We start from the raw sequence: 27,681 nt of genomic DNA on the forward strand, positions 1-27,681 counted from the left end.
TTGAACTTAGAATACAAAAGATAGCTTCTACAGTTTCTCCATTTGAAAGAATTTGTTATAAAATAAAATACCAAATTTTCTCTCACATTTACCAGTAGAAAATTATAACCATTAATTTAAATCAAATTGTGCTTTCCTAGGAATGCCTTTACACTGCCAAAGGATTTAATAACCATTTTCCAGGGGTATCATCCATAGGGAAGCTTGAGTTTTTGCCTTTCTTGCCCAATTTGCCAATTTCATCAATGTAATAACTGTCTACTAATGGGCAAGCCAGAGTTGCACTGCTTCTTCTGTGTTGTGCATAATTTTCTTTCTTACATTTTAATCGTTTTGATGAGTCATAAAATTTTATCTTATGAAGAATATGACATTTCAGGGATGTCATTCAATCTCTTGCAGTCGTGAATAATGTTCTTGCTCACTTCCACTGTTGGATCAGTAACAGTGGACAGACTTTAAGGTGACCTCCTATGATTCTGACCTCCTGCTATTCTTGCTTTTTGTGACACCCACCGTGTGAGTGAGAGTGGGACTCTGATTTGCTTATTCTAACAAACAGAATATAGCACAGGTGATGGGATGTCACTGATATGATTATGTTATACTATATAAGATTCCATCTCCCACATGACAGGGAACTGTGAGTGATCTCTAGGAAATGTGGACAGTCCATAGGACTTAAGGGTGGTCTATAGCCAAGAGCCAGCAAAAAGCCCAGGGCATTTAATTCTACAGCCTTGAAAAAATGATGTCTTCTCACAACCTGAATGAAGCTGGAAGTGAACTCTTCCCAAGCCAAGCCTCCAGATGATCGTGCAGCCAGCTGACACTTACTCTGCCTGCAGCCTTGTGACCCTGAGCAGAAGACCCAGTTAAGTAGTACCTGGACTCCCGACCCAGGAGAACTGTGAGAAAATAAATGGGTGTTGTTGTAAGCCACTAAGTTTGTGGTATTTGTTATGCAGTGATAGAAAACTAATAAAATTGGCAATTAAATCTTTAGGTAGAGATTGTGTAAAGTCCTATTTGCAAATTTTACTAAGTGGTAATGTTTAATATAAAACTACTTACATTGTTTCTAGATCTTAAAAATTTAAATAGATCACCTCTCTGAAGACTTTCTATGGATTTTTTTATTTTCTATTGCAAATTATAATTACTATCAATATTAGTTAAATTAAAATTTTATATTTACTTAAAATTTTTAAAATTTAATCTAATATCTATATTTTTAAAACTTCATCATTTTAGCATTTCATATTCATCTAATTGTTAATGCAAAACTCATGCTTCACGAATTTTGTGTTTATAGTTATGAAATGCAAATTTAGGAGTAATATAAATTGCTTAATAATGCAAAATATTTCAGTCTCTAGGTGCAGCTATTGAAAAGACTGCACTAGTTCTATTACCTCTGAAACCATAAATCATAACAGAAAAAGAAGGAAGAAAATAGAAGTCTGCATTATCGGGAAACAGTACTTCTTTGTACAGGATTCTATTGCATTCATACTGAAAGGAGAATTAGAGAAGTTAATTAATTCATCTTTGCTCTCACCTAAGTGCTTCTACTTCCTGCCTAAATCTCACCACAATCTTGAGCAGTTTCTGTCTCTAATTTTGGCAGTTGTACCACCTACAAAGCTTCATAGCATTCAGACATGAGATTATAGGCCACAGATATGGAGAAGAATTTCTCTGAGGCCTGAAGACATTAAATTGTGATAGCCAGTCTCAAAGATGGACCCCCATGATTCTCACTTTCTGATATTAATGCCTTTGTGTAGTCCCCTCCCATTTTGAATCATGGCCGGCCTATGTGACCAAAAGAATATACTTTGGAGGTTAGGTCATAAAAGGCACTACACCTTCTACCTTGCTCTCATGGACCACTTCATTCTGGTGCAAACCAACAACCATGTCCTGAAGACACTCTAGTTGCCACATGGAGAGGTCCCTATGGAGAGGAAATGAGGCCTTCCAGGAAACTAGCACCAAACTGGCTGGCCAGCAAGTGAGCCCCCTTAGAAGCAGATCCTCCAACACCAGTCAAGCTTTCAGATGACAGTAGTCTTTCCCCAAATCTTGACTGTGACCTCATGGGAAACCCTATGCTAGACCCACTCAAATAAAGCATTCCCAAGTTCCCAACACACAGAAACTCTGAAAAATAATATATATTTATTGTCATTTTAAGCCACTATCTTGGAGTAACTTGTTATATAGCAATAGATAACAGTAACAAGAGCGGTTGTCTAGGATTACAGGTCATATTATACCAATGCCAACTGCTGGATCCTGAGCGACAGGGCACTCATGTGTTTTGTTTTTCTTTTGTTTTATTTTTAATACATTTATTTATTTGTGATGTACAGGGTCCTCAAAAGTATAGCACCCAGATCAAGTTTCTCTCTTGCCTGGGTCTAACAATGGTACTGTTAATCAAACATGGTAGTTATCAAACACTAAGAACTATTCCAGACTTTGTATGCCTGAATATATGAGTGGTATTAATCTTTTAGAGCACAGTTACTAAACTTGGTAGTATAACTAAATATCTTGAAACAGTGGAAAACTTATTGCTTAGGGAGTCTAGTAAAATTATTTTCCTAGTTCAACAAAGAAATTAGAAAAATACTGCATATAAAATAATTAGGAAAGTATGAGGACCAAAATAACTATAAAATACTAATGACTACATTTACGGAATTTGAAAAAATAAAAGCAATGCAAAATTTTTCTGTTAAAGGCCACAGTTAACTGTGAACATACTTTGTTCTTTTCAGAGAACAATGGTTTGGAAACAACATCAATCTAAAGTAGAGATAAATAAGAATTATCATAAAAGACATATACACTAAATAAGCATTACCAACAAAAACAGGAATTCAACTTTTTGTAAGACTAAGCAATGAAAAGAGAAGATCAGACTAACTTGTCTAGGGTTAGAAACACTAAAATAAAACCTGGTAGTTGCTTCTACACCTTTTACACATGAATACATATTACCACGAAATTGTGATATTTTTAAATCCTTCAAAAATAAAGTACAATATCTATAGGAAAAGGCTAGAGTGTGAAGTACTCTGTGAAGATTCATTCAGTCTCTTCCCCTTTCTTTTCTTCACAGGTAGGACAATTTGATCCATACTTTAAGGGTCAACCATTTTCTTATTGGTTGAAACTAATTTTAAACTTAGGTAGGAATTTAAGGAGCTCTAGCCCAATTCTCAGAGACTTAGCATCAAGTCAGGCTTACTGTTTACCTAGTTACGATCTGGACCTCAGTTCTCAGATTCAAATTCCTGCTTTGTTCTTAAAGACTGGTTACCATCTTGTACTCCAGTTGTGGGAATTGCAATCTGCCTTATTCTTGTGTCCACGAAGCAGTTTTGGTATACATGTTCAATCCCTCGATCATAAGGGCCCCAAATTTATTCTTGCCATTTTCCCACACAGGGAATACAGTCCCTGAATTCAAGCCAAGTCTTATGGCCATATTTGCACTCACATTCCTGACTTTGATAACCTACAAGTCTCTGAATTTTCTCTTATGTTATCTGCCCTGAAAATAACTGCCTGCCTCAATTTCCACCTGTTAGTGTTATATCTCTATGAAATCATGCTCTGCCTGGACTTCCTCCAAATTATCAGCTGTAGTTCACTGGGTGTCTTTCTTGTCTATCTCTCCCAACCTGGAAGGTAGGTTTAATTCAAAGTCCTGGCCTATTCCATATGTCTTGTCAAGCTGTAGGTAAGCAAAATATAGTCACTACAGACTACAACCAGTAAGTAAAAATCAGAAAATACATTTTTTCTGAAAGAGACAGAATCACTTAAAAATTAATAACATTTTTTTCCAGAGCTCTAGCAACAGTAGTACTTTCTCCATAATCAAATTAACTATGACTTTTTCTTCGAACAAAGAAAACACAGTCTCCATATTCTTGATAAAATGTATGTATCTGAGACACTATTATGCAATACGTAGTTAAGACTGTCTTGGGCTAAGGATAGAAGCTAATAACAGATGTCCAACAGAAGGATTTTATATTCTGAAATTCTAACACTGGAGTTAGAAGCCAAAATACAGTTTACTTTAAATAGATTCTTCTAACAGAAAGATGTATGAGAAAAGAGGAGGAGACACTCCTTTCTATAGTTAGAAAAGTAAACATGTCTGAAGTCTAGGTGCCTTAAGGGTGTTATTTTGTCTGCCATTCTAAGGCTATGATATTTTGATTTGCATCAGAAGAAAACTGAGTATAATTTTTCTTTGTCAAACTTTAATGTAATATGATTTGATTATTTATGATCTACTCCTATCAGGTCTGAAAAACTCCTTCAAAAACCTCTATACTGGCGACAGTCGCACGCATGCGAACTGCAGCCTCCGAGACGGAAACCCGGTGTGCCGGGGTCGCGCCGGTGAACTGCAGCCCCCGGGGCGGAAACCTGGAGCGGCGGGGGTCGCGTGGGCGAACTGGGAGCGGCTGGCGGTTTTAGAAGCACAAAGGGCAGAGACGTGCTCCGACCTGGAGGCAGGACTGGGAGCGCTGCGGAGGGACGCACAACCCAGGCCGCTGCAGTTTATAGCAGCAGGGACAGAAACGAAGACAGTGCGGCCTGGAGAGCTCACTGAAGAACAGACTGCGGTCTCTCTGCTCTGAGGCAGAGGGTTGGAAACGGTCTCTTCTGCTCTGACTGGCGGAGGAGACGCAGAAAGCCACCAGGGAAAGGCACCAGAGAACAAAAGCCCCAAAGACTGATTCCCACTGAGCCCATCCCCTGCCACAGGGGCGCAGGGCTCCGCCCAAACAGGGTTGCCTGAGTAACAGCGCGGCAGGCCCCTCCCGCAGAAGACAGGCTGGGAAAACAAGAGGCCAACAACCCTAAGGTCCCAAGAAAACAGGTGCATCTTGCTTGGGTTCTGGTCAATAATTTGGACTCTATACATTCCCTCAAGCACCCATCAACAGAATGACTAGGAGGAGGAGCCCCCAAAACAGAAAAGACTCAGAGATTATGACTTACGCTGCAGATTTACAAATGGATGCAGACATAACCAAGATGTCAGAGATGGAATTCAGGCTAGCAATTGTGAAGACAATGGCTAGAATGGAGAAATCAATTAATGGCAACATAGAGTCTCTAAGGGCAGAAATAAAAGGTGAATTGGCAGAACTTAAAAATGCTATCAATGAGGGGCGCCTGGGTGGCTCAGTTGGTTAAGCAGCTGCCTTCGGCTCAGGTCATGATCCTGGAGTCCCGGGATCGAGTCCCGCATCAGGCTCCCTGCTCAGCAGGGAGTCTACTTCTCCCTCTGACCCTCCCCCCTCTCATGTGCTCTCTCTCTCATTCTCGCTCTCTCAAATAAATAAATCTTAAAAAAAAAAATGCTATCAATGAGATCCAATCCAATCTAGATAATCTAACAGCTAGGGTAACTGAGACAGAAGAGAGAATAAGTGATCTGGAAGACAGTATAATAGATAAAAAGGGAAAAGAGGAGGCCAGGGAAAAACAACTCAGAATCCATGAAAATAGAATCAGAGAAATAAGTGACACCATGAGGCGTTCCAATGTCAGAATCATTGGAATCCCGGAGGGAGTGGAGAGAGAGAGAGGGCTAGAAGATGTATTTGAGCAAATTGTAGCTGAGAACTTCCCTAATCTGGGGAATGAAACAAACATTCGAGTCCTGGAGGCAGAGAGGACCCCTCCTAAGATCAAAGAAAACAGGCCAATACCCTGGCATGTAATAATAAAACTTGCAAATCTTAGAACCAAGGAAACCATCTTAAGGGCAGTTAGGGGGAAGAGATTCCTTACGTCCAGAGGGAGGAACATCAGAATAACGTCAGACCTATCCACAGAGACCTGGCAAGCCAGAAAGGCCTGGCAAGACATATTCAGGGTACTAAATGAGAAGAACATGCAGCCAAGAATACTTTATCTGGCAAGGCTTTCATTTAGAATGGATGGAGAGATGCAGAGCTTCCACGAGCGGCAGAAACTGAAAGAATATGTGACCACTAAGCCGGCCCTGCAAGAAATATTAAGGGGGGTTCTATAAAAGGAGAAAGACTCCAAGAGTGATCTACAACAGAAATTTACAGGGACAATCTATAAAAACAACGTCTTCACAGGCAACATGATGACAATTAATTCATATCTTTCAATAACCACTCTCAACGTGAATGGCCTAAATGCTCCCATAAAATGGAACAGGGTTGCAGATTGGATAAAAAGACAGGACCCATCCATATGCTGCCTACAAGAGACTCATTCTGAACCTAAAGATACATCCAGACTGAAAGTGAAGGGATGGAGATCCATCTTCCATGCCAGCGGACCTCAAAAGAAAGCTGGGATAGCAATTCTTATATCAGACAAATTAGATTTTAAACTAAAGTCTGTAATAAGAGACACAGAGGGACACTATATCATTCTTAAAGGGTCTATCCAACAAGAAGATCTAACAATTGTAAATATCTATGCCCCAACCTGGGAGCAGCCATATACATAAGCCAACTGTTAACCAAAATAAAGAGTCATATTGATAACAATACACTAATTGTAGGAGACCTCAATACTCCACTCTCAGCAATGGACAGATCATCTAAGCAGAAAATCAACAAGGAAACAAGAGCTTTGAATGATACATTGGACCAGATGGACCTCATAGATATTTACAGAACATTCCACCCTAAAACAACAAAATACTCATTCTTCTCGAGCGCACACAGAACTTTCTCCAGAATAGACCATATACTGGGTCACAAATCAGGTCTCAACTGATACCAAAAGATTGAGATTATTCCCTGCATATTCTCAGACCACAATGCTCTAAAACTGGAACTCAATCACAAGAAAAAAATTGGCAGAAATTCAAACACTTGGAAGCTAAAGACCACTCTGCTCAAGAATGTTTGGGTCAACCAAGAAATCAAAGAAGAAATTAAACAATTCATGGAAATCAATGAGAATGAAAACACATTGGTCCAAAACCTATGGGATACTGCAAAGGCGGTCCTAAGGGGGAAATACATAGCCATCCAAGCCTCACTCAAAAAATAGAAAAATCCCGAATTCACCAACTAACTCTACACCTTAAAGAACTAGAGAAAAAGCAACAAACGACGCCCAAGCCATGCATTAGAAGAGAAATAATTAAAGTTAGAGCAGAAATCAATGAATTAGAAACCAGAAACACAGTAGATCAGATCAACAAAACTAGAAGTTGGTTCTTTGAAAGAATTAATAACATTGATAAACCACTGGCCAGATTTATCCAAAAGAAAAGAGAAAGGATCCAAATTAATAAAATTATGAATGAAAGGGGAGAGATCACGACTAACACCAAGGAAATAGAAACAATTATTAGAAATTATTATCAACAACTATATGCCAATAAACTGAGCAATCTGGATGAAATGGAGGCCTTCCTGGAAACCTATAAGCTGCCAAGACTGAAACAGGAAGAAATTGACAACCTGAATAGGCCAATAACCAGTAACGAGATTGAAGCAGTGATCAAAAACCTCCCAAAAAACAAGAGTCCAGGGCTTGATGGATTCCCTGGGGAGTTCTACCAAACAATCAAAGAAGAAATAATACCTATTCTACTGAAGCTGTTTCAAAAAATAGAAACAGAAGGAAAATGTCCAAACTCATTCTATGAGGCCAGCATTACCTTAATCCCCAAACCAGGCAAAGACCCCATCAAAAAAGGAGAATTTCAGACCGATATCCCTGATGAATATGGATTCCAAAATCCTCAACAAAATCCTAGCTAATAGGATCCAACGATACATTAAAAGGATCATCCACCACGACCAAGTGGGATTTATCCCCGGTATGCAAGGTGGTTCAACATTCGCAAATCAATCAATGTGATAGAACACATTAATAAGAGGAGGGAGAAGAACCATATGGTCCTCTCAATTGATGCAGAAAAAGCATTTGACAAAATACAACATCCTTTCCTGATTAAAACTCTCCAGAGTATAGGGATAGAGGGAACATTCCTCAAGCTCATAAAATCCATCTATGAAAAACCCACAGCGAATATCATTCTCAATGGGGAAAAGCTGAGAGCCTTTCCCTTAAGATCAGGAACACGCATGGGTGCCCACTCTCACCACTGTTGTTCAACATAGTACTAGAAGTCCTAGCAACAGCAATCAGACAACAAAAATAAATAAAAGATATTCAAATTGGCAAAGAAGTAGTCAAACTCTCTCTTTTCGCAGATGACATGATACTTTATGTGGAAAACCCAAAAGACTCCACCCCCAAATTACTAGAACTCATCCAGCAATTCAGTAATGTGGCAGGATACAAAATCAATGCACAGAAATCAGTTGCTTTCTTACACACTAACAACGCAACTGTAGAAAGAGAAATTAAAGAAACGATTCCATTTACAATAGCACCAAAAACCATAAGATACCTCGGAATAAACCTAACCAAAGAGGTAAAGGATCTACTCTCTAGGAACTACAAAACACTCATGAAAGAAATTGAAGGAGACACAAAAAGATGGAAAAATATTCCATGCTCATGGATCGGAAGAATAAACATTGTTAAAATGTCTATGCTACCCAGAGCAATCTATACCTTCAGTGCCATCCCGATCAAAATTCCAATGACATTTTTCAAAGTGCTGGAACAAACAATCCTAAAATTTGTATGGAATCAGAAAAGACCCTGAATCGCCAAGGAGATGTTGAAAAAGAAAAACAAAGCTGGGGGCATCACGTTGCCCGATTTCAAGCTATATTACAAAGCAGTGATCACCAAGACAGCATGGTACTGGCACAAAAACAGACATACAGACCAATGGAACAGAATAGAGAACCCAGATATGGACCCTCAACTCTATGGTCAAATAATCTTTGACAAAGCAGGAAAAAACATGCAATGGAAAAAAGACAGTCTCTTCAATAAATGGTGCTGGGAAAATTGGACAGCCACATGCAGAAGAATGAAACTCGACCATTCTCTAACACCACTCACAAAGATAAACTCAAAGTGGATGAAAGACCTCAATGTGAGACAGGAATCCATCAAAATCCTAGAGGAGAACATAGGCAGTAACCTCTTTGACATCGGCCACAGCAACTTCTTTCAAGATACATCTCCAAAGGCTAGTGAAACAAAAGCAAAAATGAACTCGTGGGACTTCATCAAGATAAAAAGCTTCTGCAGAGCAAAGGAAACAGTCAACAAAACAAAGAGGCAACCCACAGAATGGGAGAAGATATTTGCAAATGACACTACAGATAAAGGGCTGGTATCCAAGATCTATAAAGAACTTCTCAAACTCAACACCCAAAAAACAAATAATCAAGTCAAAAAGTGGGCAGAAGAGATGAACAGACACTTCTCTGAAGAAGACATACAAATGGCTAACAGACACATGAAAAAATGTTCATCATCATTAGCCATCAGGGAAATCCAAATCAAAACCACACTGAGATACCACCTTACACTAGTTAGAATGGCCAAAATGGACAGGGAAAGAAACAACAAATGTTGGAGAGGTTGTGGAGAAAGGGGAACCCTCTTACACTGTTGGTGGGAATGCAAGTTGGCACAGCCACTTTGGAAAACAGTGTGGAGGTTCCTCAAAAATTTAGAAATAGAGCTACCCTATGACCCAGCAATTGCACTACTGGGTATTTACCCCAAAGACACAGATGTATTGAAAAAAAGGGCCATATGCACCCCAATGTTCATAGCAGCAATGTCCACAATAGCCAAACTGTGGAGAGAGCCAAGATGCCCTTCAACAGATGAATGGATAAAGAAGATGTGGTCCATATATACAATGGAATATTACTCAGCCATCAGAAAAGATGAATACCCAAATTTTACATCAACATGGATGGGACTGGAGGAGATTATGCTAAGTGAAATAAGTCAAGCAGAGAAAGTCAATTATCATATGGTTTCACTTATTTGTGGAACATAAGGAATAGCATGGAGGACATTAGGAGAAGGAAGGGAAAAATGGGGGGGGCGGAATTGGAGGGAGAGATGAACCATGAGAGACTATGGACCTGAGAAACAAACAGGGTTCTAGAGGGGAAGGGGGAGGGGGGATTGGTTAGCCCGGTGATGGGTATTAAGGAGGGCATGTACTGCATGGAGCACTGGGTGTTATACGAAAACAATGGATCGTGGATCACTACATCAAAAACTAATGATGTATTGTATGGTGACTAACATAACATAATAAATTTAAAAACTACAAAAAAAAAAAAGGGCACATACTGCGTGGAGCACTGGGTGTTATACACAAACAATGAATCATGGAACACTACATCAAAAACTAATGAGGTAATGTATGGTGATTAACATAACATAATAATAAATAAATAAATAAATTAGATATAAAAAAACACTTCTACTCTTTGTAAAAAAAAAAAAAACCTCTATACTTTGACAACAATTTTCTAGGCGTTGTTGAGAGTAAATTCCAGCTCCAATTTCATTTTTATCTTAAATTCCGACAAGTCAGTTCTGGCATAAGTATTTTAGATCTGTGGAGTCATATAAATTTGCATAACCTACTTAGTACAACAAAGAGACTACTGATTAAATCAATCCGGGAGCCATGTAAAATGCTTTTTTTTTTTTTTTTTTTTTTAGCAACTGTAGAATTTCCTGACTGTGGCACTCAAGAATGAAGTTTGAAAACTTTGCATTAAAAAAAAGCTGCTTACAATTAGGTAATACATACAAAATCTGATGTTAACAGATATATATGAAACCGCTCTCTGCCTTCTCTCTCTTTTTTTAATAGCATTCTTCTTTTCTATTATATATCAGTGGATGACTTAACGCTTTTAAAGAATCTGGCTCATCAGATATGTTCCAAGAAGTTTTTCAAATAAAGACAGTAAAGCATATAAAATAGAATGGTAGTTCTATGGTATTTAAAAGAGTCCTGGCCAATAAAGATTGTCTACTACCTTGTTTTTATCAGAGATCTCTTGAGAAAGAAATTGAGATCAATTCAAGCTATCCAGAGACAGCAAAAAGAATGGACGAATAGCACTTAGAGCCCCATGTCTGTTCTCTAATATTAACTGACAGTAAGGATTTTGATCCAATTATCATATGTAGGGAGTGAAAGAGGGGAGGAAATAAAGAGGTAAGAACTATAATATCTCAATGCCCAAAAGCATGAGTACCTAAATATTTACTAATATGTAACTGACTACATGAGGTCTTTAAAAATAATTGTAATGATAATTAGTAAATAGCTTATCCTAAAATCTTGAAGTCAAAAATAGCTTATAGTACAGGGAAGAAAAAAATTCTGAAATGCCAACAATGTAAGACCAAAGAACAAATAAATTTGTTAATATAACTACTTTTATATACTCTGATCCTAAAATATACCAAGTTTCCAATAAAACCAGTTTTCTTACTTTTCCTGGTTGAAAAAATAAAAACACATTGTGTTATAAATATCAAATCAATCCGTAAACACTGAGTAAGTACAACATTTTATTTTGGGGAAAAGTTTCTGGGAAGTAAGATTTAAAATGAAATAACTTTTAACCCACACATTAAATTTAAAAATAGCAGTATAAGACTAAATACTAAATAACTCTTGAACAACCAAAATAATATGCTATTTTGAAATGTTTCCATTTTCAAAAGAGTTCATATAATATTTATACTATTTAGGAGAAGATATCTCTTACTTGTAGGCCTATCATTTTATTTTAAAAAATACAGAAATCACTAAGGAGGCTGGTTCACAACAACTTAATTCCATACTTAGTGTTTATTCAGGAAAATAAGTGATGATTTGGCCAGCAGTGTGAGTGTATGATTGATAGCAACAATTTCAGAACCGAACAATTTTGAACAGGATTTTTACTACTCCTCTATGTTTCTGCACTATATGTACATAGCATATGATGTCTATATATATAAGAGAGAGACATAGATATTAATATTTTGGTAAACTTCATATCAAACACACAGCTTTAGTACATAGATTAGAAACCAACTCAATAGCTCATCTTGATTAATATTTAGAAAGGCCTGAACTTGGATTTTTGAAGTTTTCTATGTCAATTTTGACTGTCAAAGTGTTTCATACATACATAATACAGAAAGTGAAGTAATTTATTTTACCAGCTTCTGGCCTTAATTTCAGAGACTTTAAAAACCTGTATAAAATATTAGATAAAACTTAAGGAGTTATCTAAAAAGAATTATTAATTTTCTACAAATTACATTATAAAAATTACTTCAAACTGAATCATATTCTATGTTTGTAAGACTGCATACTTCTATCTACCTAAAATTTGAGGAAATGAGCTAATTTAACACACAGAAAGAATAATCAGATTAATTAAAAGGGAGTGATGATTATAATAAAGTACATCTAATAACATTCATACTAATGATAGTAAATGAAATAACAAGGAATCCACATAGCAGTACCCTAATAAAGCATGAATCCACACTTCTAAATATCTCTGAAGTCAGCTGAAAATTGGAAGTAACAGTCTTTGACATATGTATAGCCAAAAGTTTCTTAGATACAAGTACTTTTAGATTTCAGTATTTCCATGGTTTCTGTTATATTCTTTCAGATATTATAGGTTTTGTCCTCTTCTTTATGGTAGGCTGAAATGCTTTAGTTCTGCCTCTGTATTTGAATATCTACTTCATATATAATAACAAATACTATACATAATTTAATAAATTGCCAAGAAAAAAATGGCCAAATTTGTATTCCACACACCTAATATTTTCTACATCAGAGAGTGGATAACTCATCAAAAGATATTTTCCTTTTACTGTTATTAAAACAGTAATAAGTAACCATTCTTCTCACAGAATTTTAATCATCTAAATTGAAATACAAGTGTCCCATAATGCATAATATCCCATGCTAATATGGTTTGCCCTTACTTAATGCCAAAGCTATTTGAAGATGATTTTACTTATAATAAACAGAACATAGGGGAGCATTTATACATAAGATACTATTCTAGAACAGTGTCTGAGGTCAGCCTTGGCATAATTTGACTTGTGGCTGTAACTGTATCTTACTTTAAGTACTGTGATTTCCTCATAAACATGGCCAAATCATTTTGTGTTAAAAACAAAAGTACATATAACATACATGACATATTATAGCACCAGACAGATTTTCTACTATAAACACTATTTAGGAAAAATGAGGTACATATGTTTTTCAAATATAATCTTCCCAAGGATCTAAGTCTGTGAGAAGGGCATATGTTTTTAAAGCAATAAAACTTTACAAATTTTGTAATGTAAAGAACAGAGTAATCAACCCCAGTAATCATTCTATCCATTATTTTTTCCACAGTTTTCTTGAACTCCTCTTTTGAATGCAATAACATCTGTTGGATAATTTTATAATTCTCTAGGGAGCAAAAAACCAGAAGTTATCTATAAATTTCCATGGATAATTTGAGTTCATGATGGAGCAGGAAACTGGAAATCACCTATACATTTCCAAGATAAAGTTAATATCTATATAAAACCAGCCATATTGCTAAATGAAGCTGGTAGCTATGTAAGTGATATATCACAGGGGCTTTGGGAAAATGCTCTATTTTTTCAACAATCCCTAAAATTCCACCATTGTAGATTATTTATTTTGTCTTAAACTACACTTAAAATATAATTACTAATGGGTAAGGTAACAGTTGAAGCATTAGAAATAATTTATATAATACCATAAATAATTTTATTATTCTTTTACTGATGTCATACTTTGATAGGAGGAGGATGGAAAAAAATAAAGACGAAGAATGGAGAAGACAAGAGTAAAGAAGATAAATTTCACCTACTGTCAATTTTGAGACAGCCCACATCTGCATATTTAAATTAGATATTTGAACATGATAATTAGAGAGCTATTCTATTGGGGTGTGTGAATGAGGGCTTAAAAAAAAAGAAGTTACATAACATTTTGCAGTATAAGAAATGTAATCAAATGAGATGGCATGCAAAATATTTATCAGAGTGCATAAGAATTAAAAATGCAGGTGGTGATGGTGGCAGTTTCTGTGGTTAGAAATGCTAGAAGATTAGCTTTAAAGCTGAATATAAATGTAAGAAAACAAAATGGTTGGCTTATTTTTAATTTCTTGACAGTTTGGTAAACTTATCTTAATAAACTGAAATTTTTAAAGTGAAACTTTAAAATAATTTTATCACATTTTGGCCAACTGTCATGAAAACATGAATCATGCAATTGTAAGCAGTGTGAGTCACAGAGAGCAGACATACTGAGGGAGTAAGGAAAAGGATCCTGGATTTATATGCAGAGGAGCTGAGATCAATTCTTGATTTTACCACCATTACCCATGGAATTCAGAGCAAATCTCTAAACATCACTGAGCCTCATTCTCCTCAACTATGTAACAGTGATATTAATACCTATTCTAATCTACCTTCAAGAAATACTGCAAAGCGCAAGAATAAAATGCTTTAAAAGGACATGAATATTCTGGTGAGGTTTGTAATCTTTTACAATTATCATCAAGGTTTTATTTACATACACCAACATTTTAGAAAAGCTGTTATGAAAAACCCAATTTCCTTCCTTATAGATTAGAAAACAAAGGGGTGCCTGGGTGGCTCAGTCGTTAAGCGTCTGCCTTCGGCTCAGGTCATGATCCCAGGATTCTGGGATCAAGTCCCACATCGGGCTCCCTGCTCGGCGGGAAGCCTGCTTCTCCCTCTCTCACTCCCCCTGCTTATGTTCCCTCTCTCGCTGTGTCTCTCTCTGTCAAATAAATAAATAAAATCTTTAAAAAAAAAAAAAAGAAAAAAGAAAACACAGTGCAGCACCAAAAGTGCTGTGGGTAGCAGTAAACACAACACAGGGGACAAGGAGGTGGCTAGGTAGCTTTACTAACTCAGCCAGGATAACAGGGGGATGCTTCCCTGAACCACAGTTTTCTCATTTGTTAAATGATGGGGGCATGGGTTGATGTCAAAATTTCTACCCATCTCTGAAATTATTATATTATCTGGCAAAATTCACTTTTCTTGATTTTCTTAAATCTGAAAATATAAGAAGCTGTAGTGAACTAATTTTTGAGCTAATATCTGAAGCGGGCATTTTTAAAACCAGTAAAACATGAGGGTGAATAGTGCTATCATTAGTGTTTTAAATGTTCATGTATTTTCTCTGACATTTTAGTTCCTTGTCATAGAGATAAAGGTCCTTTACACTGGTCTGTTAAATGGGTTAGGAGCATTAAATTTCATTATTTTTTAATCTAAGATTTCCTTCACAATCTCAGGTATTATTTGATAGACTGTTAAGGTAGCAAAAATTAAATTCTGTTGAATGAGATAAATTGTAGGCAACAAGAACAAACTACATTTATATTTGTATAGGTGAGAAATACGCACATAATCAGATTATATTTCTCAGAACTGAACCTCAAAAGACAAAAGTTGAATTACCTGTCTTCCCTTAAGACCCCTCTTTCCCCGGATCCCAGGAACACCCTAGAATATATAAAAGTCAAAAATAAATATTTGTTGAAAAAAATGAATGAGTTAGATATTACAGATCTTCTTTTCTCAAACATCAATTAATGAAGTATGACGAAGAGAAAAATGAATTGTTCTTTAAGCTGGTATGACATTCAGAAAAGCTTCAATATATTAATTTAACTGAAGTGTCTCCTTTTCTTCTTCATAACAGCATCTTGATTTTATTCTGGAATGTATCCTATCTGTACTTTAAAATGGGATCCTGACATTCCCCATAGTTATCTGTCCAGAGGTAGGCATACAACCAAAGCTGGCACAACCAGATAAACAGGAAGGTCTTACTTTTCCAAAACCTAAGGGGCAATCACCTCATCTCTGTCTCCCTATCTCTCTGGCTGGACATAAACGAAAGCACAGTTAGCTCTTGCACTGGCAATTCGGCAATTGTATGGGAAACCTGCCTTAGTGTAAAGCCAACATTAGGCAAAGCAAAGCAGAAAAATGATATCACCGTGCTCAAGATCATATTGTGCCTAGCTCCCACCTAACCTATAGATTTCTGGTCATGTAGGAAGCAGTAGGGCATAATACGTAAACACGCAAGCATTGGAGCCGAACATGTGTTCAAATCCTGGCTCTGCTCTTATTTCCTGTATATAGTCTTAGATAAGTCTTTCTCTCTGTATGCCTCAAATTTTTCCATCTACAGTGAGAATAATAATAATAGTACCTATCTTACTGAGTTTTGTGAGCATTAAAGGAGTTAATTCATATAAAGTATTTGCATAATGCCTTGCATATATATAACCATTCAGTAAACTGTTTGCTATTATCATTACCATCATTATTAAAAATTTCCTCATTTTTAAGCCAGTTTGAGTTGGGGTTTTCTGTTCCTGACAGTCCAAAATATCCTCACTGATATAATCATGTTGAGACGTAGAATCACTTAGAAGCCTTAGAGACTAAGATATCTGCCAGAACGATGTAGCTTGGGATTTATAGTACATACAGATAAGTTAGAAGATATCATTAATTGAAGTAATCCATCCACTTTCAGTTCAACAGTGTTTGATAAATACTTATCTAATGTCTTATCAAAAGAGTATGGGTGAGCAATAGGACTCATTTCATTAAGACTTTATATATTTTTACATAATATAGCCAACCATTTTTTCAAAAAATAAGGTAATTATTTTTTGTAACTTCAGTAGCTCTACAAAATCTCTGCAGGAAACCCAAGGATAATACAGACAAAATTATATAAGCACTTTGTCATATAGATATATATACACAGATATACATTACTGACTCCCAGGAAGGAATTTTTCTATTTGTTTTCAGGAATGATTAGCATTATATACTCTTTTTGTCTGCTCTTCTCTACTCTTCTTCTTTACTCTCTTCTCTACACATACACAGTTTATAACATAATAACAACACCCAGTTAGCTATATTATTCATAGTTTTTTTATTATTCATAGTTTTAATGAAAAATTTGAAGTAGCCAAATAATATTAGGACATGTTATCCATGATAGTCATAATATCACAAAATTGTCTTATATTTATGATTTGAGACAGGTGTTAATATTTTCACACAGACTGGTCAAAACTAGTGAGCATGATTACAGGCAGTGTGCCTAATGTTGGTCAGTGATGGGATCCTTAAATTCAAGTTGATATCATTTTGCAAGAATATATAATTTTGCTTTATTTATTACATTACTAACTAGAAATAAGGTCAGGGAAGTATTATATCATCAGCAGCAGAGTAACAACAATGTAAACTGTATATACTCCTTTGGTCAATGAGAAGCAGTTCAATTCTTTGCATGAATAGACTGGAAACATGATCTATAAATCTGCTGTATCACATGGCAATTAAGTAGCTTAGTTGTGGGATCACACTGAAGATATTTCTGCAAGTGAAAGAAATGACTTGTATATTCACCAAGGGAAAATCTTCACCTCATCTCAACAAAGAAGACTGGACATTTTGATTGTCACTGCAGCACATTTAAACTCTGAATATTTCTCCTCTGTCAGGAAATTCACAAGTGATTACAGGAAAATGTGATATAATTCACTCAAACTATATATTTGAAAAATTCATCCAGCAAAGAATAATCAGGTTTACTTTCACTTGCAAAAACCAGTTTCCAGAAATGAAAACTCTGGCTTGAATAGCACACCTATAATAATAGTATTGAATGCTAAATTCTGAATATGATTCTCTATTTTCAAACCTAATATTGTTCAATTCTATTTTTTCAATGAATACTGACAGTAAAATGAAAGAATACAAATAGAAACCAATGAACTGCATACAACACTGACAACTAGACATGATGGAGTCAGAATGCCAGAACTCTATACCTATCTTGATTAACTGTTTTAAGACAACAACCATTTGCAAAGATTCTATCTTTATTCACAAGTACCTTCCTTTATTCACAGTAGGTATCTGTCTCATACCTACATTTATGAACAGCTATCTTCCATTATTAAACAAAAAATATATCTTCTGAGGCTTAATTATTTACTCTATGTTATACTATAAAATATAAGACCTGTCAAGAGCTTATGCTTAAAGATTAATGAATTATAAAATACAATTTTCATAATTAGACAGTTTAATATTTCAACCTGTGTTTTTTAAAAATTGAATTTAAAATAGCTAACCATATATATTTGTATCACCTTACTTCCTTAAAACAAAATTCAGTAAAATTCCAGAGAGTCTAATTATATTTCTGGCAGGTGATTTTTCTTAAAGCCGGCTTGCTTCACTCCATAAGATTACCTGCCTGATATGTGAGCTTATAAACTCTGTTGTGCTATTACAAGCATATCACTTTAGAAATAATATCTGAAGGAGATGGACTCACTCTTTCTCCTTCAGGTCCCAGTTGTCCCACTTCTCCAGGAGAGCCAATAAAACCCTTAGAGTAAGCAAATAATCTTTATATTATTTCATGTGAATACTTACCCTGCAAGTAATTCCAAATAGAGATCATAAATTTGTTCATAATAATATGAAACTCTAAGGCGTAACAGAATAAATAACTTCACGCCCTTGCTTTATCACCTCCTTCCAGAAGTTACAGATCAATCTTTTCATTAAAAAAAAAAAAAAAAGAAGGGAAAAAAACTTAAAACAAAGTGACAAATAAAAATAAAGACAAAATCCTTTTCTTTGTTGAATTTTATAGTGGGAAGAAAATATATAATTAACTAAAATGTAAGGCAGAATGGAAGTACCAAAAATACTTAGTACAGAGGAAGAAGAGATTCATTCCAATGTGGCAGAAGGTAAAGGCAATAAAAAAACACTTCAAAAGAGACTGGCACTTGAGATAGGCATACAGAGTAGATGAAATCCTGACAAACAGAGGATGGAGAAAGGAAACTCCAAGCAGAAGAATTATAGGAAGTGGAAACAAAGAACTTCAGGAAGTGTCTGTAAATAGTAATGGATAACATTATACCTGTAAGATGCTTTGGAGAAGAGCAAAGATCCATTGTATCCTAAAGAAGATTCCAACTGGTCTGACAATAAGGGGTACATATAAATAACAATGCAATGTACTTTATCCTAACATACTTTAGTTATATCTCTGTGGCAAATAAAAATCTCTTCATCAATTTAAAAGATAAAGTGTATGATAGTTTGGAGACTAGATTAAGGAGACCTTTAAATTTCAAGCTAAGAATTTTAGACTTTATATTTTAGACAACTGGAAGCTACTGCCTTTAGGGGATTGTAGTAGTGCCCTGAGGTTAGGTTGTATTTCTAAAACATTAATCTATTGACAGGATATAGAATACGTATGAGATAAGAAACAATGAATATAGGAAAACCTGTTAGAAGGCTCTTTCAATGGTCCAAATTTGAAGTAATATGAGCCTGGATCATTGATTCAAAAAACATTACTTAAGTGCCCACCATGTGGAATACCATAAAAAAAAATAAAATAAAATAAAAAAAGAAATCTTGCCATTCGCAACGATGTGGATGGAACTAAAGGGTATTATGCTAAGCAAAATAAGTCAATCAGAGAAAGACAATTATCATATGATGTCACTCATATATGGAATTTAAGAAATAAAACGGGATCATAGCGGAAGGCAGAGAAAAATAAAACAAAATGAAATCAGAGAGGGAGACAAACCACAAGAGACTCTTAATCATAGGAAACAAACTGAGGGTTGCTGGAGGGGAGGTGGGTGGGGGAATAGGGTAACTGGGTGATGGACATTAAGGAGGGCACGTGATGTAATGGGCACGGGGCATTATATAAGACTGATGAATCACTGAACTCTACCTCCAAAACCAATAATACACTAAATGTTAATTAATTGAATTTAAATTTAAAAAATAAAGAAAATCCATTCACATGTGTAAAAGAAAAACTGTGAGCAAATCCAGGGAAAGTTACTAAAACAGCCTTGGTCCAGGATATCCCAATTCAAACTGCCAATGCAACACTGCCAAGAAGGTTCAACCGACTTACACATCATCACAATAAATGGGTTTTTTTTGTTTGTTTTGTTTTTTAAGTAGGCTCCACACCCACTGTGGAGCCCAACACAGGGCTTGAACTCATGACTTTGAAATGAAGACCTGAGCTCAGATTGAGTCAGATGCTTAGCCAACTGAGCACCCCAGGTGCCCCAATAAATGTTTATTTATTTATTTATTTTTTTTTTATTTTATTTTTTTTTTTTAAAGATTTTATTTATTTATTTATGAGAGAGAGAGAGAGAAACAGCATGAGAGGTGAGAGGGTCAGAGGGAGAAGCAGGCTCCCCACTGAGCTGGGAGCCCGACGTGGGACTCGATCCCAGGACTCCGGGATCATGACCTGAGCCGAAGGCAGTCGCTTAACCAACTGAGCCACCCAGGTGCCCTAAATGTTTATTTTTTAAATAAATACATATGTATAAACATTAGGTCAAATAGTTTTGCATATTGAGAAAAAAAGTGCCCATCATATGCCAGGAACTGTAATTAAAAGATGAATATGAAAGTCAGTGCCCTCAATAAGTTCATAGTTTTTTAGAAAAGGTCATACAAATAAATAATTATAATTTCATATGATATTTATAATATGATTATGTGATATATGATGTGATAAATACAAAATACAACAGAAATTTGGAGGCAGAATGACCAACATCACCCAGAGGTATTATTTAGGAAAGCTTCACAGAGGAGGCAACATTTGAGCAAAGCTAACAATGTACTATCATTCATTCAATCAATAGGAATGACATGACATGGCATTTACACAGAATTGCAAATAGTTCTCTATGCATGATAAGCAAACGGTGAGGTTGGAAAGGGTAGCAGTGGCCACATCAAGAAAAGTCTTGTATGTAATGATGGAAAGTTTGGAATTTATACTGTGAGCCATTAAAAAAATATTTAGGCATAGCTTTGATACAATCAAATTTTTAGTCTATAAAATTCACTAGGTTTATAGTGGATCAACAAGTCTTTGTAACTGTCTCTAAAGACTGAGGCAAAAGATGACTCTAAGGTTTGTAGTTGGACTGATAAGTAAATGATAACCACTGGTAGAAATATAGAAAACGAATAGGAATGCTATTTGGTAGAAAGAGGGTGTTTTCTTACTCATTTTGAGTCTATGGTGTTGATGAGGCATTCAAATGTAATTATCTTACCAGGGAACTGGAGATATGAGACTCACAGAAAGAGCTCATAAAGAGGTAAGGTTTGTAGGACAGGTATGTTGGAAGCCTTACAGGTAACTAGAGCTCTGAGGAGAAAACAGAAAGAAAAATTATCACCAAACCAGAGAGAGGCTGAAATGGAGGTGGGAAAAACAGAATCATTTTACAGATACAGAGAAAAGCCCAAGTATAAGAGAATTTGAAGGAGAGATACAGGAGGCCATTTTGACTAAATTCTATAAAGGCTACTTTAATCAGAGAATGGGTGACTTCAGAGTGGATGCTTCCATAATAATATACATTAAGAAAGAATTCAGATTTTTTTAAAAGTAAATGTCATTTGTAGAAGCAGAATGGCATTATTCACAATAGCCAAAAGGTAGAAGCACCCCGAATGTTTCACACATGAATGGATAAACAAAATATGGTATATACATACAATGGAATATTATCCAGCCTTAAAAGGGAAGGAAATTCTGACACACGTTACAACATGGACAAACCCTGAAGACAATCAGGCTAAGAGAAATAAGCCAGTCACAAAAGGATAGATATTGTATGATCCCACATCCATGATCCCACTTTATGGGTACCTACAGTAGTCAAATTTATAGAGACAGAAAGTAGAATGGTTGCCTGAAGTTGGGAGGAAGCGAGAATGAGGAGTTACTATTTAAAGGGTATGGAGTTTCAGTCTGGGTAAGTTCTGAAGGTAGATGGTGGTGATGGCTGCACAACAATGTGAATGTACTTCATGCCTCCTGATATGGACTGAATTCATATGTTGAAGTGTAGTCCCCAGTGTGATGGTGGGCCCTTTGGGAAGTAATTAGGTCATGAGGGTGAGCCCTCATGAATGCGATCAGAGGTGATTGCTATCTCAGCCATGTGAGGATACAGTGAGAAGGCAACTGTCTACAGCCCATGAAGTAGGCCGTCACCAGGTACTTGATCTGCTGGTGCCTTGATCTTGAATTTCTTAGATTCCAGAACTGCGAGATACAAATGTTTGTCATTTAAACCACCCAGTCTGTAGTATTTCTATCATAGCAGCCCAAACTAAGACCACTAAACTATACTCTTAAAAATGGATAAAATGGAAATGTATGTTATGTAGACGTTACAATTTTTTAAAGTAAATATCTCAGGAATCATTTCTGTTTTGCCTGGAATAACAACCTTGGGAGGGACTTAATCTTTGAGAGTGAAAGCTAGTTGGGTGTTGCCATAGTAAGAGCAGCATTTTTCTTTGACAAGGAAAAACACTTTTAAAATTCCCTATGTTCTACAGTTTGTATGAACAAGCAAAAATTTTTTAAAAAGAGAAAATTAGTTTCCTTCTACTTAACTTTAGTAAGTAAAGCATGTATAATTTGTTTGCTTAAAAGCCAAGCGTGTGGAGGATGTGAAAAGTTTCTTGTAAAATGAAGCATCCAAAAACATTCCTGATATCAAAACATTTAGGATTATGATGACATGCTATATATATTTTCAGAATCACCAGCTACAGATAGCCTCAAGTTTAAAAAGACTTAACTTTTATTTTAATATATACAACTGAATTTTTCTTATAAATAAAAACAATAGACACCCTAACTGGTATACACTTATCATTGAACTAAGTAATCAGCTGAGAACTCAGGAGAAAGTTAGACCTCTACTCAACATAGCCTGAATAGGGTGCAAAAACATTTTGCAATTAAAGATTCTAATGAGTAATTATATTGGTGTTTCATAAAGGTTTCTTAATAATTATTATGCTGATGCTAACAGAAATAAAATGCCAGCAGCACACACTAAGAAATCACATGGGGTTGTGGTCATTCTCAAGACACTACCCCTAAACTAGAGTTTAATGTGTAATGAAACAAAGAACATTTAAAAAATAACAACATATATGCTTTTGACTTTTAGATAGAAGGTTATATATCCAGTTAGAGGCAAATCTGTATCACCAGTAGGGCCACTAAAAAGTCAGAAGAGGCCCTACACGCTTCTACTTCTTGAGGCACCGAGCATATAATTACACAAAGAAATGCCAAAAGAGGGTTGCAAAATATACATTTAACCTAGAAGTAATATCAGGGCACCTGGGTGGCTCAGTCAGTTAAGCATCTGCTTATGGCTCAGGTCATGATCCCAGAGTCCTGGGATCGAACCCCACATCCAGCTCCGCACGCAGCGGAAAGTCTGCGTCTGCTTCTCCCTTTGCACCCCCCTACCCCTGCTCGTGCTTGTGCGCTCTCTCTCTCTCTAATAAATAAAATCTTTAAAACATAAAAGTAATATCATAACACCAAAAAATGGAATCAAATAATGCTGCCAGTCAAAAGATCATTTATCAACATGATTTATAAAAATATTAATTTACAGTATATAGCCTGTGGTATAGTCCAGTAACAGGACACAAATCAAATGAAAAACATTTTATAATCCTGTTGATGTGTTTTTTGTGATTTTTGTCTTTTTAATCAAATATGGATTTGAAGTTAAAGTTAAAGGTCTACATTTGAGACCCTCTGTGAGTGTGAAGCCGAAAGAAAAAGGCTTCCTGAATCCTCCTGTATTCCCAAAGGAAAATTAAAGAATCAAATCAATTAAATCAATCAGAAAGTAAATTATATTTGTTATTTTTTATTTATTTATTTATTTATTTATTTATTTATTTATTTATTTATTTATTTATTTGACAGAGAGAGACACAGCGAGAGAGGGAACACAAGTAGGGGGAGTGAGAGAGGGAGAAGCAGGCTTCCTGCCGAGCAGGGAGCCCGATGCAGGGCTTGATCCCAGGACCCTGGGATCATGACCTGAGTGGAAGGCAGACGCTTAACAACTGAGCCACCCAGGCGCCCCATATTTGTTATTTTTTAAAATGCTTTTATAAAGCTGGCTGTTGAAACCTAAAGCTGTAACTTAAAAAGGGTTACAACACAGACAACAGTTTCCATACAAGTGAAGAAAAAAGCAACAAAAGGATGTATAATATAGTGGTATAAAGAAGAACTTAGAAAGGTTTTGGGAATTACTGAAGCAAGATGAGAAAATACAGTAAGAGAAAACTACATGGTACCAAATAACATGTCTTGGAGTTATGAGTTCATGCACAGAAAAGACTACCAAATTCCAATAAAATGATAAAATCTGCATAGAAAATGCATTCTATATGCTAGACACTATGGTTTAAGAATGTTAAGCTCAGGCAGTTCTTGACCACTATTCTCTACTTCCCAGATCCAAGTCAATATGTGCTTTTGGTATAGTTTCTAATAAAAAAATACATGACCTTTCTCCATTATATTTTCACTTAATATAAGGGTAGAGACAGTATAGGATAGAGGAAAGAGTACATAGCTAAATATGAGAAGACTTTGGTTCTTTGGCCAGCTAGGACTTTGCCAACTTGTGTAAATTCCTTAGCTTGCTATTTTCTCATCTGTAAAATTACTTCACAGGATTGATAGCAAAATAAAAGAAGAAAAAACGTATGAAAGTATTATATAGAAATTTTAAATTTAAAGCATCATTATAGCACATACTGTTTAAATACTTTATGCTTTATTTGAAAAAGGTATTTTATTTTTTATTTAGTTATATTTTTTAAGAGAGAGAGAGAGGGATGGGGCAGAGGGAGAGGAAGAGAGAGAATCTTAAGCAGGCTCCACACCCAGCACAGAGCCTGACATGGGGCTCCATCTCACCACCCTGAGATCATGACCTGAGCCGAAATCAAGAGTCGGATTCTTAAGTGACTGAGCCACCCAGGTGCCCCTCAAAAAGGTATTTTAGATAATATAAGGCATAGGCGTAGATTCTGGAAAATAACTTGCTTTTAAAAGTAAATTTTAAAAACAAAAATTCCAGTTTACTTTTTCTAATTTTTCCTAGACTAGATTTGATTTTAATTTGTAGCACACTACATAAGATATCACAGTAATTTTTTTCACTTCCTTAATGATTAAAAGTGACTAAACTCTTTAGTGGTTTGAAGTGCAATGGTATACTCTTGATATAATAAGCTTATTTCCTTCTTTGCAGATTTTTTTTTACTGCAGATAGTTTTTATATCATATTATCTCAGCCTTGAAATGAATATGAAATTTTTTTGCCTCTTCGTATTTTTTATCATGATTTCTTAGGTCTGTATATGTTCATATATAAATTATACTACAAATGTTGATAGAGTCCATTCTAACATACCAGACATTATGCTAGGAGCCAGAAAATAATAGAAAAGAATGAGGTAAAACCTACTACTATAAGGCTGCTTTCTGTGGCCATTAACAGTGAAAGCATCTATTAAACAAATGTACTTCTTTTCAGGCTAAACTGGCATTACATTCAAAGTTCCTATGGAAGTATGGAACTGATACCTATTTTATATACTTCATTCGATTTTTATGCAAGCATGCTTACAAAATGATGAAAATGTTTACTTACTCGTACACCTTTAGGACCTGGATTACCTTCTGGTCCAGCTAAACCCTAGTGTGAACAAAAGACATCATTATCATACTACAGTATTTTGAAAGCATTGTTGATAAATAAAATAAAATGGTCATATAAAGAGGTATCATTTTCACAAGTATAAAATTCAGAACTAGGTATACTTAATGAAGACTATATATGTTCAAGGGGTTTTAGAATTTCAGAACCAAAAGAGTTACTATATATAATCTATACAAAAATATATTTTAGATACCTAAACAAGGTAAATTAACACACATTATAAGATACAGAAAAAATAAATTTTAATTAAATTATTTGGAAAACTGTGTTCTTTTAAAACACTTCTAATTAACTTATCTAAAATACATTCCCATAATTTAAAAACCAATGCATTTTTAACTTCAGATCAATGTCCATATGCTTGAGTATTTATATATGTTTCGGACCACAAATCATCACTTGGCGGTAAGACTCTAATATACAATACTCTCCATGTATTTTTAAAGGCCTAAAATATGGAATTTTGTTAACTATAGATTACTTTTTGGCATTTTCATTTCCCTCATTCTTGGGAATAAAAAAGATATTATAACTATAGCTTTCTAGTATGCTAAATGAATAATTAATTTCAAGAGTAAGTCTTCAATTCATGAAAACCTCGGGAAGAAAATTTGTTCTATTATTCGTCTGTATGAAATAAAGTTGTAAGTGAGAGGAAAATAAATATAAAATGCTTAGAATGCATTTTCAAAACTGTGTAAAAAGACTTGAACTCATTTCAGATAAAATTATTCGGTAGTGGTATGCCTGGCACTGCCAAACTGTGTCTCAAGTTTTTATAACTCTATTAAAAAATAATGCTTGTGGGGCGCCTGGGTGGCTCAGTCAGTTAAGCAGCTGCCTTCGGCTCAGGTCATGATCCTGGAGTCCCGGGATCGAGTCCCGCATCGGGCTCCCTGCTCGGCGGGGAGTCTGCTTCTCCCTCTGACCCTCCCGACCCTCCCCCCTCTCATGCTCTCTCTCTGTCTCTCTCTCAAATAAATAAATAAAATCTTAAAAATATATTTAAACAGGGCGCCTGGGTGGCTCAGTTGGTTAAGCGACTGCCTTCGCTCAGCTGATGATCCTAGAGTTCCGGGATCGAGTTCAGCATCGGGCTCCCTGCTCAGCGGGGAGTCTGCTTCTCCCTCTGACCCTCCTCCCTCTCGTGCTCTCTGTCTCTCATTCTTGTCGCAAATAAATAAATAAAATCTTTAAAAAAAAAATGCAGGGCGCCTGGGTGGCTCAGTCGGTTAAGCGACTGCCTTCGGCTCAGGTCATGATCCTGGAGTCCCAGGATCGAGTCCCGCATCAGGCTCCCTGCTCAGCGAGGAGCCTGCTTCTCCCTCTGACCCTCCCTCCTCTCATGTACTCTCTCTCTCTCTCTCATTCTCGCTCTCTCAAATAAATAAATAAATCTTTAAAAAAATAAAAATAAAAAAAAATAACGCTTGTTATACAGTCTTAACTCTTACCATTACTTCATTATAGTGAGTGGCAGTATTGTAAAATCAGTGGCAGGATTGTTTTAAAATCTTATTAGACCCTTGGGCATTTTAATTTTGAAGTTTCCACTGTATCACCTCACACATGTTTAAGAACCCTACTCCCATTTTAAACAAAACTTTCTACAGTAACATTTTTAAAGATTTTTACAATTTTAATTTTGAAATTATTTTGCCATGAGTAATTCATTATTTAATAGAAATAAACCAATTATTATTTGAACACTAACTCTGAAAATCAGAACATACAATGCATTAATGAAAAGGAACATAAAAGGAGAAATGTAAATATAGTTACCTCACCTGCCTGCCAGGGTAACCACGTGAACCAATATTACCAGTGAATCCTAGAATTCCCTGAAATAAAAAATAAAATAAAACAATACAACAAAATCAAAAGAAGCCCAAGGAAACAAATTTGGCACAATTATAATAGCCAAGTTTATAAAGAAATTTTCCCCCAT

At 35.7% G+C, this 27,681-nt stretch overlaps 1 protein-coding gene across 1 annotated transcript in view; it reads right to left on the reverse strand.

Moving 5' to 3' along the window:
* COL24A1 (collagen type XXIV alpha 1 chain) overlaps positions 1-27,681 on the reverse strand; it is a 355,028-nt gene that overhangs the window by 264,522 nt on the left and 62,825 nt on the right. The window contains 4 exon segments of the mRNA XM_044914336.1: positions 15,493-15,537; positions 18,416-18,469; positions 25,665-25,709; positions 27,521-27,574. Of these exon segments, the coding sequence (XP_044770271.1) occupies positions 15,493-15,537; positions 18,416-18,469; positions 25,665-25,709; positions 27,521-27,574 (198 nt within the window).

Source organism: Neomonachus schauinslandi, chromosome 4 (assembly GCF_002201575.2).
Source record: "Neomonachus schauinslandi chromosome 4, ASM220157v2, whole genome shotgun sequence".
Lineage (NCBI taxonomy): Eukaryota > Metazoa > Chordata > Mammalia > Carnivora > Phocidae > Neomonachus > Neomonachus schauinslandi.